Here is a 14,928-nt window from a genome sequence, read left to right as displayed (position 1 = left end):
TACCAGTTCTGTTGTCCGTTTGCCAGCCGTTGACTCCATCGTTTCATTTCATTTATTGATTTATAGGATGCTTTTCAAATAAGGAGATAAAGAAGCATAAGAATAAAATCAAAACAACACTCAAAAAGATGACAGAAATAAATGAATGTGCTAAAAACGAAACATTAAAGCTCTTATTGGATAAACGTGTCTTCAGATGTGCTGATGGCACGAAGATTCAAAGGAAGCTAGTGATTTGTATTTCACCGGCGAAAAGGCCCGTTCAGCCCAGTGTTGGAGCTTTCTCCTCGTAATGTCCAGTAACGGCTGACATTACGACTTCAAGGAGCTGACCCCCACACAAACACGTAAAAGTTCAGACAAACAAGGAGGTGCCAAACCATTAAGAAGCTTTCAGGGAGTAGCATAAAGTTTAAAATCAGTTCTAAAGCAAACAGGAAGCCAGCGTGAGGGATGAAAAACCGACAGTGTTCAGACTTTGGGAGGTCTTAGCTAATTGGCTACATTTCAATCACAACAATCGAGTCTGGAGCTAAAAAAAGCGTAGATAGCCTTCTTCGGGTCGGGTTGGTTTAAAAATGCTAACCTTTGGACAAAAGACACACCAGAAACTAGCTTGTCGTGACCATGGAGTCAACTTGATTCTTAAATGTAAAATCCTTCTAAAATATTATCCCTAGATTTTTGACTCCGTTTAGATTAAAAGTCAAAGCGCTGACATCTGTAGTGGTGTTGCTGCCAGACGAAACGCATTCAGTCTTTTCCGTGTTTAGAAACATGAGAAAATCAGGTTCAGCCACTGCCTGACAACAGGAATCCAATTTAGTAGAGATTAAAGAGCATTATCTGAGCCCGGGGTCATGAGCAAGTCGCTCTAGATCTCATCTGCATAGCAGTTTAAAGATGACTAGTACTGAGTTGTAATTGCTACACGTGGCAGCTTATAAAGTGAAAAAGAAGAGGGATGGGGCGTGCCGTGGTGGCGTGGGGGTTAGCGCAACCCGTATTTGGAGGCCTTCAGTCCTCGACGCGGCCGTCGCGGGTTCAACTCCCGGACCCGACGACATTTGCTGCATGTCTTCCCCCCTCTCCTTCCCTGTTTCCTGTCAGCCCACTGTCATATAAGGGACACTAGAGCCCACAAAAAGACCCCCTAGAGGGGTAACAAAAAAAAGACTTTTAAAAAGAAGAGGGATGAGAGTGAAGCCTGTTCACGTGAAAAAGGAGCATGAGAAGATGCTAAATTATTCACCCTGACAGAAGGAGTTCTATCTGCTTCTTTTGCAGGACTGAATGACCCACTATCAACTGCTGAGGTCCAAGGAAACTAGAACCACAAGGAACTTTTGACCAACAGACATATCTATACAATGTGTACTATTTATAAACCAGTCCAAACTAAGTTCTGATCCAAAGCTGGACTCATTAAGCAAGGTTGAAGCTGAATGAAAAATATATTTTCTAAAACCTTGGTTAAAGAGATAAATGGCCTAAAATTAAGTCAAACTGAGTGATCTAGGTTTGTTTTCATTTTTTTAAAGAAGAGGCCTACACCAGCGTTTGGCTTGGTTCCTGAGAACAAAGTTAATAAAAGTTAGGGAATCTTTCCCAACAGTAATAAAATCCTCTTTGATCAATAGCTGGAAGACAGTCAATAGGACAATTAGTGGTTCTCATGTGTTGCACCATTAAAAAGGACACTGGTTCAAACTGTTCTTTCATGCCTTGTATTTTACCACTCTGACCGCTAACACTTGCTATTGCTAGTTGTTATCTTGTGCTAAATTAGATAAATGCTTGGAACAGTTCTCAAGAGGAGCAGATGATCACCTGCAAATGACGACATAGGAAGGTATTCTTCTAATAGATTGAACCCTGGGAGTTTTTGGATAAGTTATATTGTTGGCAAACACAAACCGAGCCACATTTGCTAATTATGATCAAGTCTTTTAAAGCATTTGGAGTTCTGTTTGTGTGAAGAAAACATTAATAAGAGCTTGTTCGTACGCCAGGCATCGGCTCTCTGCTTTTGAGATCACTGAACACTTTTGATCTACAATGAGGGTTTAAAAAAAAGGCTTTGAAGATGTTGATTTAGACATCAGAACCGGATCAAAGCAGCACCCAACCAATAATGAGTTTGCAATGAAGTCACAAAACGAGTATTGTTGTTAGGTTCGGACCTACATGCAGGCCAGCAAACAGCTGGAATAGATCCAAAAGAAGACTTGGCCAATATCACAGAGAAAGACTTACCGACAGCAAGACATGCTTTGGTTTGTTCAAGTATTTTCATGTGAATTATGACGTCCTTCGCTGCCAAACTTTAGGAAAGCTAACATAAAGACAGTACATATTTGAAACCACACTGGCCTGCCGTTATGGTTTGTTTTAATCATCTTACATGCCGTACAACCTTTGCATACTTTGCATTTTATCAGTTCCTCACACTACATGGAAATCAGCTGAGCAGTCTTCCTCTACTTTCCAAGCTCGGTTTGATCTTATGTCCTTATTAAACAGAACATTTGTTAGTTCTCAACCAGTAAAATGCATCGATATGTCTAACCAGGTAGTTGAATGAACGGTACTTAGGAGAATCTGTGAAGTAACACCTGTAACGTTTGTTTTTTGAACAATAAAGTCGATTACTGTAGGCTGATGTATGTTGTGGTTTTCTACCAGTTAGCAGATGTAAGAGTTAAGTAGTAATCCAGTCCTCTTTGGCTCCAAGGCTTCACATACATTTGTATCTGTTTCAGGTCAGATTACCAAATTACCAGAGTTGCTTCTTGATAAACACCAGAATAAAGAGAATAAGATGATCGTTTAACTTTCTTCAAATTCAGAAATCGGCATCCATTTCCTGAAGCTTTTTAATGGACACTCAAAAAACAACAACTTGTATGTTGTTGTTTTTTTTTAGTTTTTTTTTTTTTTACAATACAACAAGTTGCATTGTAGATACAACTTGATATTTGCTGGACTTCACTTAGTCAGCAGTGGAGTCAGAGAATGGCATCACTAAAGGTCTTTAAAAGAGACATATCTGTCAGGAGTAACAGTTATGTTGTGTTTTTGCCAAAAAAGAAAAACAAAACATCCTCAACGTCACAGCGAAAAATGATTTCCCCAAAATGTATTTGACATAAATTAAGTAATTGCATGAATACTCACCCTTTTTCAAGTCAGCCAGACCCTTTTTACAGAACCCAACCTAAAAAGTCCTGAACTATCTCATCAAACTCCTCCTTTTGGACTCCTTTGTTTAGATATCCATTTACAGTAATAATTTATGCCGGGACTATTTTCTACTTTATACACTCTAAGACTTCATGAGTAAAACTGAAATGTATACTTGTTGCCGCCCGCCAGCGCTGATGCTTGCATGCTTTTCACATATATGTTTACGTTGACCAAGGTGTGTTTGGAGTTTGTGCAAAGATCCTCGGTTGAGAAAAAATAGATTGTACAATCCGCTCTACTTTAAGCTGCACTGGTACACAAACCTAATTTTTTATATTTTGTGTACGATGGTTTTGTTTTGGTTGAAGTCAAACATGCAAACGGAGGAAGTGCCCGGCCCAAACCTCCGTTTGGTGACAACGTTTCGTACGTAAATTATGATGTTCAGGCTTTTCCAGGCTCCGACTGACCCCACCACATCTTGGACACTGTTGTGATTCAGATTTTGTGGGAACATGTTCATAAAAGTTTGTCCCCCGTTCTGGCACGCCTGTCCCACTGCGAGGTCACCACCGCGCACTGGTAGCCATGATGGTTGGACTGACGTTTGAACAATTCCAGTTGTTGGTTTCTTATATTTTATTTAATTTTATGTAAATTTATTATGCAATGCAGCATTGTATTCGCATAAAGTAACATTCTCTTTTTCATCTGAATTGGGTTTAAATGGAATTTGTCGGATTGTTTTGGTTTGGACCGAGATTCGGAACTGTAATTTTTTTTAACATGGACTTCGTTAAACGGTACACACCGTTTTATTTGTTACCATTTCAGGCAACAGAAATGAAGTTGTTGATTTTTTTTACCCAGTTTTAAAATGAGGTAAATCCAACCTTGAGTATGAAAAACCCACGAAAGACGCCACCCTGTCATTATTTGGTAACTAAAACCGGGCAACACCAGAGACGCCAAGAGTGACAAACTCAGTGAAAGCCTGCTGTAGGATTCACTAGGGATAGTAGCAGCTAGGTACTGCTAATCAAATGAAATGGCATTATCAGTGTGATCACCTTAAGAAAAAGCAGAAGGTTTTGCCAACTTTGTTGGCCTGCAGCTTACTGATGTGTGTTAGGATATTGCCCGAATGTGGAAAGACATCAGGAATGACCCTAGAGAGGCAATTTGAACTCCATTATTCTATAATAAGAGAACAATTATTTGTTATATGTTATATGTTCTTCTCTAGAAAAATCACACCTGCACCACAGGCTTCAGAAGAAAAAGCCACTAGAGAGCGGAGTCAGGCCACAGCGTCACAGTCAGAGGAACAGTGAAATACGCCAGTCACAATTTGTCCAACTGATGACTAAAATGATTATTTTACTGTAGTTATTTGTAAGAAAGCATTATATTTGTTAAAAAAACAGGTTTTGTTCTTTGGTTTCAATGTAGAGTATTTAATTATGCCGTGTAATAATTGTAAAAAAATAAAGGCAACTACTTCAGGATTTCGCCTATCACGGGTTCTTTTTGGAACGCAACCCCCGCGAAAAACGAGGGTTCACTGTACCAGAGTATTCTTGTCTGGTGTGATGGCAGCTCTCCAGCTCCCAAGGTTTGAGTGAAATGAAGACATTACCCTTTAGGTTTTTTACTGGAGTATAAGTTGAGGATTTTTATTACAGTGGTTACTCTGCAATCTTGAAAGATTTGTTTCTGAAGGACTCACCAAAATGATCTTTGGTGGGTTTGGAAATTCTTTATCCAACAGAACTCTGTGTGTTGATGTAAAAAAAGGAATACACCTACATCACAACCACTTAGAGGGTTCCACAGGGTCTTGTTTTAGCCCCCATTTTATCCTCTATATTTACTAATGAGTTAGGACGAGGACTAACTCAAATATTTATATTTTTATGCTGATCACATGGTCGTTTATCCTCAAATCACGTGGAGCTTATAGAGGAGCCTTGCAGCCGTCTCTGTTGAAACGCAAACAAGAATAAATTCATAATTTTACTCAATTTCACATCTAGACAGTTTCTTTTCTCCTTCCTTTGCACTTCATCAAGAAGAACTCGTAGAAATGCTTTCGCTTTACGCTGCGATGACGTCAGTACGTTAGCTTCATGTCTTTGCTGTGGAACAGCTGGCGCTAACAGTTTTACGGTGAGAGTCTGAGTGGGGATCCCCTTCCAGGCCACTTTCCACTCTCTGCTGTTATCATGCACTCTGCCATGGTGTGTAACCCACTCCTGTAGGGGCTCCCCACAGCACACAACCACAACACGCCTCAAGCTTTCCCCCTCTCACTCGGTGGTTTCAACTCACCTTCTGGTTTTCCCATTGCTGCGCAAGAAACAGCATCCTGTCTGAGACCCGTTTCTGCCGACTTCCTGCTTCAGTCACACATAGAGGCGCGCGTGTAGGAAGTGGGAAAGGTTTGAGCAGTTCCTAGTAAGTTTTAGTACCTTGAGCCATCGCGTTTTTATAGATGTAGTACATTTCAATTGTAGAATCATGTGTTTCACAAGTGAATCCAGATGAGTTGTGTTTTTTTCTGCGTGTGTGTGTGTGTGTGTTCAGAGGAAGCGACCGAATGAAACAACCTGTCTTCCTCAGAATGTGAAGAGTTTCCCTCACAACCGGGTTTCTGGGTCTGTTGTTTCCCGTGTGTCAGAAAAAGCTTTTTCAGGGCCATCAGCAGAATCTCTTGGACAAGTCTCTGTTGAATAATAAAAATGAAGCATGTTATCATTATTTGTGTCCGAAAGATTTCAGCAAATCAGTTTGTTTGTAGTGAAATAAAAAAACGAATCCTTGGAGGATATATTTGATCATTACATATGGGTAATTTCAGAATAATTTTGCTAATTATTCTGAAATTATATTAGTGGGCTGCACAGTGGCGCAGTTGGTAGCACTGTTGCCTTGCAGCAAGAATCCCGGCCTGGGGTCTTTCTGCACGGAGTTTGTATGTTCTCCCTGTGCATGCGTGGGTTCTCTCCGGGTACTCCGGGTTCTTCCCACAGTCCAAAAACATGACTGTAATTGGTCTCTCTAAATTCTCCCTAGGTGTGTGTGTGCATGGTTGTTTGTCCTGTCTGTCTCTGTGTTGCCCTGCAACCTGTCCAGGGTGACCCCGCCTCTCGCCTGGAACGTAGCTGGAGATAAGCACCAGCAACCCTCCCGACCCCATTAGGGACAAAGGGCGAACAGAAGATGGATGGATTCTAAAATTAATAGAACATAGGTTTGCATATAGCTCTTATTTTCTGCTTCAGGAAGAGACTTACTTTACACGTAAATTCAGAAATGCAGTTTGATAGTGTCAAATGAACATCTAAACTGAATTCATGGTGTATAGTAACAGAAAAAGAAAGTTAGAGATACAGTTGGGTTATGTGAAAACTAAAACAGTGTATAAAAACAAGTTCATTGGTGCAAATATGGGAGACATAATAAACTGGAAATCTCATTTAAAATACATTTGCGAGGAGCATTTCAATATCAGGAATGCATAAAAGCAATAGAAGACTTGTTTAGGGAGCATATGACAGATAAGTTTCATTTATGCTGCACTCCCCTTTCTATTGCTGCCCATATGAGCCATATGAGAACCACACATTCTGGGTTTAAGACAGTTAAATATGAGATAAGCTATAAATACAGACTAACGAATATGAATCAATATATGTAAAATTAAATATAAATAACTTTATTGATCCCAAAGGGAAATAAAAATAAAAAGGAGCCTTCAATCAAGTTTAAATAATAGAAGCTGCTTTTAGCAGCAACATATCTCTGATTAGCCATTAGCTGCAATCTGCGTTCAATAGAGTTATAGCGCGAAATAGAAACAAATAAAAGCAAAGTCTCGTAAAAGTAATTTGCCTGAGCCTCACAGCTGCTCTGCAACTCGCACCACGTGACAGTAAACGTCACAAACCCCGGCTGCCTGTGGACGCTTCTGGTAACTTGGCAACGCAAAAAAACATCCTTGACCAATCAAAGGCTTTGTTTGGCGCATTGGTAAAATGGAACTGTTCAACTCAAACATCTGATATGACTTGTCGAAGATAAGTGTTTGGATTATTAGGTAATTATACTAATTACACAAATTATACGCCGCTGTGTGGTTCATAGCTTTGTTTGGAGTTACTAAATGGCGTCCAGGTTGGGAAAAGGGACTGTGTCGTAGTGCGGCGCATTTATTTCAACGGGTAGTACTTCGGCTTTATAAAATAGGCCTGTCGTGTGCAGAGAGGTTGTGGTTCAAACGCTGACTTGCAGGCTCGCCGTGTGCCTCTCTTTCAGATAGTGGATTATGTGGAGGCGTGTGCGTGAATTCAACATCTTTTTCGGACTTTGAATGCTTCCACTGCACTCTCTTGGTAACGTATGTACTGCTTTTCTTTCTTATTTTCTTATTTATTCAGGCGGAACTGTGTGCTAACCTTATATCCCCTCGAACAATGCTGTACGTAAATTTGTGTCGTTACTTTAACTATTCCCTGGCGATAAAACGTGACACCGTTTGGATATTTTTAACACAAGAATCCCTCTCCGGTTCGCTCCAAACTCTTAATTTGCCCAACAGCTTCAGACTCGTTGCCATATGGTTGGAGTTTAGTCTAAGTTTATAATTAGCAACTTTGACATCGACGCTGCCTTCAAAATAAAGCGTCTAAGTGCGTTGATACTTTTAGCGTTTGTAGTGCGCGAGCAGGTTTAATTGATTAAAAGCGCGTTTCTCGTGACATTTTAGAGTCACCACGTATTAAAGTGGGTCTTCCCACACCGTGTGGAGCTGACTTTCCTCGCAGTAGCTACACGGAGCCCGTCGGGCTCGTTTAGCTGATGGCAGCTCGTGTTTGTTCGTTCTGGAATGAAAGCCAGGCTCGCGCCGCGAACTTTTCTAGAAGGCTCACGAGCTCTGCGCTGTGTGTCCGCGAGCGGCTCGTCTCGTTCTCGCATTCAGCTCCGCTCGTGCGGACTGGGTTTTGTTCGCTAATTTGCGAAACTGTTTGCGGTGTTCGTCTCTGAAGTCGGTGCGTGTTTTTTTTTTTTTTTTTTTTTTTTTTAAACTGGGCGTTTAGTTTCTGATTAAATATGAAACGGCGCTGCGCAGTTCAGGCAAATGCTCCAGCAAACCGTCGTGACGTCTCCCAGAAGCCTTCATGTTTTAACGTAATGTCAACCATCTGTCGGCGTAACATTGAATCCTTCCCTGGCCAGCAGTTCATGGCGAACGAACCACGCAGTCAAGATTGTTGTGGCAATCAAACGCTTCACATCCAGCAAGAATAAGGTGCTACATCCAAAAATCAACTTTACATGACCAGGCTGCATTTACTGCTGATCCCTATCAATAACACATGGTCTGATAATCAATAGTTTTTCTTTTTTACTAAGGTTGTAGGAATGCGCAGCTTTCTTTTCAACTATTTTTTTTTATCATGGGGAAAAAAGCTCATTATATTAAAAATCTCATTTGAAAGAGTCCTGGGTTAAACGGCTGCAGAACAAGATTTAAAAACAAGGCAGTTTCAACCTTTAGACATTTTAGAGCCGACATTTCATATGACTTAATAAAATTATAATAAAAAGTGATAAATTAAGATAAAAGGGTTGATATAAGTCTATGGTGAAATGCTCAATTCTATTATCCATTTTTCCCCAATAATTCATTAAAGTTTGAACTTTTAGGTAGCAGGAGTCTTCACTATTGGCCTTTTGTTTCTTTTTACATAAAGTAGATAATTTAAGCCAGAGATGCAACAATTATTCTGTTCTGTGATCAGCAGATTAGTTGTTGTTTTTCTTCTCCCACTTCATTAAGTGCATTAAAACTAAGAACTTAGACCAAGACTTTAACACATTAATTTTGTAATAATTGCATCGATTTTTAACTAACTTAATTGCGTTTTTGTTTTTTTTACATCCGAAGGTTCAGGCCGAGCAGCGCGTTTCCGGTACGTCTGTAAATCTGATGCACAAGTGACAAAGCTGCTTTTCTTGGCCCTCTGGGGGTTAATTTTTGTTTCCAAAAACAATCTAATTGGATGCTGGAAAGGACTAATATTGTTGTGGTAAAAGGAGTTATCCTCTCAGCGAAGCTATTCACGCCTAACTAGCATCTCAATGCTAAACTTGATGTGGCATCACAGACGTCCTCAACGCTAATGTCCGCGTTCACAGTCCACATTTATTAAGCAGTTCCATGAATGATCAGTACTTCCTGAAATACCTGAAAGCTGAATGGGTGTAGTGGTACTTTTCACCAATCTGATGACCTAAATGACGGATTAAAAACATGTACATTTGTTGCTCTTATACGTCCATTTATTCAATAATTTGGCAGTGAAACTGGCTTTTGAATTTAAAATGTTGCTTATTCTTTTAGCTTTCAATGAAAATATTATTGATATATTAGACCTTATAGTAACTCCAGTACAAATTTTAAGTCCCACCCACTGTAAACACAACAACCAGCAACATGGAGTGTGATCTACATGTTCCTCCTTCAAAATAAAATATGGCTATAAAGTACAAATGACATGCTGTTAGTGTGAAAGATTTCTAATAACTCTTTATTATAGTTTGGAAACTGAAGGCATAAAACTAAGTTAAATTTTTCTTTTTACTTTAGATCAGCTGATTGGGTCGGGTCTTTGGGGAATGGGTTTGAATCCAGCTTGTACCTTTCGTACCCACGTGTTGCCTGGTGTTTAAGTTGCTTGCTCTGGATGACCTCTTTGACCCTCCTGCTAACAATCGCTTGTTTCTCCACCCCAGTAAATTTGAAGCTTGCGTGAGGATGGAGAACAAGGAAGAATCCAGCTGCAGCTCCGTCAGCGACCTCACCTGGGAGCAGGTGAGCCGGCTGAACGACGTTCTCACAGAGGTGGTCCCGGTCCACGGCCGGGGGAACTTCCCCACCCTGGAGGTGCAGCTGAAGGACATCGTGGCGCGCGTGCGCTCCCACCTGGAGCTGAGCGGCATCCGGGTGAAGGACATCCGGCTCAACGGCTCCACGGCCAGCCACGTGCTGGTGCAGGACATCGGCTGGAGCTACAAAGACCTGGACTTCATCTTCCGGGTGGACCTGCCCACCGAGGCCGAGTTCCGGCTGGTCAAAGACGTGGTGCTGGGGATTCTGCTGGACTTCCTGCCCGAGGGCGTCAACAAGGAGAAGATCACCCCCATGACGCTGAAGGAGGCCTACGTCCAGAAACTGGTGAAGGTCAACACAGAGCAGGACCGCTGGAGCCTCATCTCGCTGTCCAACAACAACGGCCGCAACGTGGAGCTGAAGTTCGTCGACTCGATACGCCGGCAGTTTGAGTTCAGCGTGGACTCATTTCAGATCGTGCTGGACTCCGTCCTGTCCCACTACAAGCAGCAGCAGCCGGCGGCGGCCATGTCCGAGCAATTCCACCCGGCCGTCCGAGGCGAGAGCGTGTACGGAGACTTCAACGCCGCGCTCGGGCACCTGCGCAACAAGCTCATCGCCACCAAGCGGCCCGAGGAAATCCGCGGCGGCGGCCTGCTCAAGTACTGCAACCTGCTGGTGCGTGACTTCCGGCCGGCCAATCAGGAGGAGTTCAAGGCCCTGGAGCGCTACATGTGCTCCCGCTTCTTCATAGACTTTCCTGACATCGGAGAGCAGCAGCGCAAGGTGGAGGCCTACCTGATGAGCCACTTCATCGGCGAGGAGAAGAGCAAGTACGACTACCTGCAGATCCTCCGCAAAGTGGTGAACGAGAGCACCGTGTGCCTGATGGGCCACGAGCGGCGGCAGACGCTGCACCTGCTGTCGCTGATGGCCTTCCGGGTGCTGGCGGAGCAGAGCGCCATCCCGGACGCGTCCTGCGTCACCTGTTACTACCAGCCGGCGCCCTACATCAGAGACCACAACTTCAGCAACTACTATGTGGCGAATCAGAACATTCCAACATGGCTGCCGTGTAACTGACCAAACGGAAACAGGGTTCCAGCGGGGGCGACCCGGGAAGGCTTGTTTTGGCTGCGGATGCTGCTTTTCAACAGAGGAGGAGGAGAAGGAATTGATTTGGCATAAAAACATATAAAAAAAAATTAAAAGGGGGAAAAATGTCTGAAAAAAATTACCCAGTGGCAATAAATGCAATGTTTCTCTTAAGGCACATTTTTCAGTGGACAAATGTTTTGCTTTTTTTTTTTTTTTTTTTTTTTGATTCTTTCTCATTCCTTTTCTGCAGAGGTGTTAACGTTTTTAAGTGTTAATTTTTTTTTTTTTTTGGACTTTTTCTTGGTATATGCCTTTAATCTTAATGGAGATGTTTGTGCCTTAACCTAGAGGTATCAGGTTTACCCCTCCAGAGTTTTGAGTATGGACTGTTGTTAGAAGAAAAGGGAAAATGTAAATGCTGTAGCCTTCAGTTTGGGTTCCTTCTTGTTTGTTAAAAAAAAAGAAATCATAAAAATGCTGAAAAAAATGAAACATTATATTGGGGAAGATTTGGGATGCCCTTACTAAAAGACAGGAAGTAAGGATTAGAATCAGCAGTTTGTTTTCATCTTTGACAATGTGCCAGCCCTATACATGCCAGCAGTGCCTGATATTTGTACACAATGCAAGACTTTATTACATATTAAGATTTTCCACTGTGAACTTCAGGCCCCTCTCCCCAAACACAGGGTTCAGTTTTCCCAGTTGAGCCTGGCTTGGAGTGGAAATGTCTCATCACTCTCGTTGTTTTTCATCGTTGCTTTCCCTCTGTTTTTAAGTTGCTTTCAGAAGAAGTTGCGAGTGACCTCTAGTTGCAGTCTGCTCTGGTCGGATGGCGACCCGTAGCGGGGGAGCGGAGTGACGGTCCAACCGACCGGCTGCTCTTCCCTTAAAAGGCGCCGCACGCGGTGGGGCCCTGCAGGGCTTGTCCCTCGCAGGCTCCCTGAAACGCGATCCTCCTCTGACGCAGCTCGCCGGCCGACTCTCCAGCTATTATTATCCTCCCAGCCCTCCTGGGGACCGGCCCGGCCCCGGCAGCCTTACATGCGTCTGCGCTGAGTCACTTCCTGTCCGACAGATGCACGCTGCGTTTGAACCCCCTTTTGTGGTCATGGGAGGAGAGACGGATCGTCTCCCCCTTTCAGACTTGAGTATTGATTAATGTGAAGGCGACAGGCAGGCCCCCCACTCCCCTCACCGGCTGTAAACCTCCACATTTCTATTTCCAGCGAACCCTATTATTAGCTGTGAACGTTGGAAGCTGAGTGCTCCAGCGTGCCGTCTCTTCCAGATATCGCCACAGAGCAGATGACAGTTGGATTCGCGTCGGCGGCCACGCCCACATCCACGCGGTTTCTTGGAAGGCAGATTCCTGCTGCCGCTCGTCTCTGGAGGCAGATAACCTTATCAGGCTCGCGTGGTCGAGAAAGACGGGCCTCTCGCCTACAGGTCGCATGGAGGCCGGCCCCTATTTATTTATTTATTATTATCATTATTTTCCCTGCTGTCAGCTCTAGACCAAAGGCAGCTTCACAACCAGCAACTGCAACAATCAAGTGCCTGTCACATGTTTTTTTTTTTGGAGAGCTGAATATTTTTAAAGGGGTTTTAATGTTGATCAGGAGGCAGGAGTGTATTTTGTTAAAACTCAACAAAATTATAGTAGAAACGTTGCCATTTATCTTTTATGGGTAAATTCATACATTTTTGTCCAGATTTGTAGTGAGAATAATTGGTTTTCTTTTTCAGTCCCAGCTCACCTGTACAGCCGTTCCTGCCGGGCCTTTCAGTCGTTTGGTTTTACGGTCTGTGTCCGCTCTGTTTTGCCGCCGCCAGCCAGGTGGCTTCATCCTTCATCCTCAGATGCTCCAGGAAATCTAGTTTGTTCCATTCGCAGAGGAAATGTTTCATATTTTATATCTCTGTTTAGCTGTCAGTCTGGCGTCAGAGCGCCTGCTGACGAGCCAACACTTAGTTTGGTTTCCTGATCTAAAACTAGCTGAAGTGTTGTGCAGAGACCGTGTACTTCACACCCAACCACTTGAAAGGCACGGAGAGCAGCTAACGTGGCCGCAGTAGAGGGAGTTAATCATGTGGGACGCTCTCTGGATTAAAATCGTGACTATTATTTTATGTTTCTCACCCCTTTCTTTTAACTCTTGTCCATAGCAGTCCTCTTCCCTCTCCGATTTTGCAGCATTTAAATGGTGACGAAGTGGGAGACCCCAGATTTAACTTTGACATTACTCTGAGGACAGTCTGTGCTTTTTATCAATAAAACCGCTTCCCTTTTCATATAACAGACCTTTGACTTGAGGGTTCAAGCAGCAGCCTGAAATCTCTCCACTGTCTGCATATATTCTGTGAATAATTGTTCGGCCTAACTCCTGCTCGCCGCTGAGTGCCAGGCCTTTGTTGGCGTCGCTTCTTAACGCTCGTTTTTAAGCGGAGTCAAAGAAAATGCATTACATTAAATTTTTGCATTTTTCGGGTTGAGGATGAACACAGCCCGGAATGTTGACCTTGTGCTTTTCTTTTTTTTTTTTTTTTTTTTTTTTTGTTGCCGGTCTGCTTTCTCGTGTTTACGGTTGCCGTCGGTGAAAGCTTTCCCCACGTAGGAGTCGGGTTTTGCGCCCCTTCCTTAATGGGGGCTGGTGACACGTCTGGATGTAGAAACTCTTTGTGAAGGACGCTGTAGGGAGAATTAAACTAAATGAGGTTTATAGGCTGCTTTTTTTTCCTTTTTTGTGTGTGTGTAAATGTTTTGGCCCCCACCTTTCTGCTGTAAACTTGTCACTTCAGTGTCACTCCCCTCTCTTTGTTTGGGCCATTGTTGATCAGTACAGAGTGTTTTATCATTCAACACCTGTAGATGTATCGTGTTTTCGGGGGCGGGGGACATACAGAATAGATATTTAGTGATTCTGCTTGTCTGAAGTGAAAGTCTCATAAGAATGTGATGGGAGGATCTAAGCTCTCCTACAGTTTCTTTGTAAAGGGTTGTGAATTATTTTTTTTTCTTTTTTCCGGCAGATCTGTGTTTACCTAAATGCGTGGAAGTGTGTGTGAGCGCACGTCAGCGTGTGTGTATGAAGGGATGGGTGTGGTGACTTAAAAATATATAAAAAGTGAGGAAAAACATGAAACTTGTCGCACTTTTTTCTCTCTCTCTCTCTCTTTGAAATAGTAAATGCAGACGAGCATTTCTGTCCGCTTTGAGATGGTGACGATGACTGATGGTTACGATGGTACTATTTCATTTTTCAGCACTTTTACCTCACTTGAGTTTTCCTTTATTTTTTTTTTTTGAACGGAAAACGTAAATGTACACCAGGAAAGTGTGTTTTGAAGAAGAAATCATGAATAAAAAGATTTTTAAATGCATTACTTCTCGGTGGTTTTTTTATTTTTTATAAAACTGAATCCTACAGACTGACAGGAATGTCTGCAGGTTGAGTCTTTTTTTCTTTACTTTCTTTGAAGAATTAACTAAATCGAGTCAACATAAAATTAGATTTGTTTTCTTTTAAACTAAAAAAAATACACGTTTAAAAAAAAAAAGGTCAATATTTGAAATATTCTAAAATCTCTAAATGTGAATCTTGATCTAAGGATTCATCAATCATAGATCAGGATGTACAAGAGAAGTGACTCTTATCGTCACCTTCCTAAAATAATGGGGCCCAACACATTTTTATTGGGGAAAAAAACCTGGAGAAATATGACGGGTAATTATTTTAAGAAGATGA

At 42.4% G+C, this 14,928-nt stretch overlaps 1 protein-coding gene across 6 annotated transcripts in view; it reads left to right on the top strand.

Annotated features, from left to right (window-relative positions):
* The window catches only part of LOC114148310 (mannosyl-oligosaccharide 1,2-alpha-mannosidase IB), a 158,239-nt gene extending 143,676 nt beyond the window's left edge, over positions 1-14,563 (top strand). For 2 of the 6 annotated variants that reach the window (XM_028023502.1, XM_028023501.1), the window contains exon 14: positions 9,985-14,563. In XM_028023502.1, coding sequence (XP_027879303.1) covers positions 9,985-11,164 — 1,180 coding nt within the window. In that variant the 3' untranslated portion in view covers positions 11,165-14,563. Of the gene's footprint in view, positions 1-7,134; positions 7,286-7,503; positions 7,586-9,984 lie in introns of those variants that run through there. The other 4 variants (XM_028023506.1, XM_028023505.1, XM_028023504.1 and 1 more) reach the window with 4 other exon arrangements.
* Positions 14,564-14,928: the final 365 nt, after the last annotated feature.

This window comes from Xiphophorus couchianus, chromosome 7, assembly GCF_001444195.1.
Source record: "Xiphophorus couchianus chromosome 7, X_couchianus-1.0, whole genome shotgun sequence".
Classification (NCBI taxonomy): domain Eukaryota; kingdom Metazoa; phylum Chordata; class Actinopteri; order Cyprinodontiformes; family Poeciliidae; genus Xiphophorus; species Xiphophorus couchianus.
Note: the sequence above shows the minus strand (reverse complement) of the source record. Positions and strands in the feature narration are given on the sequence as shown.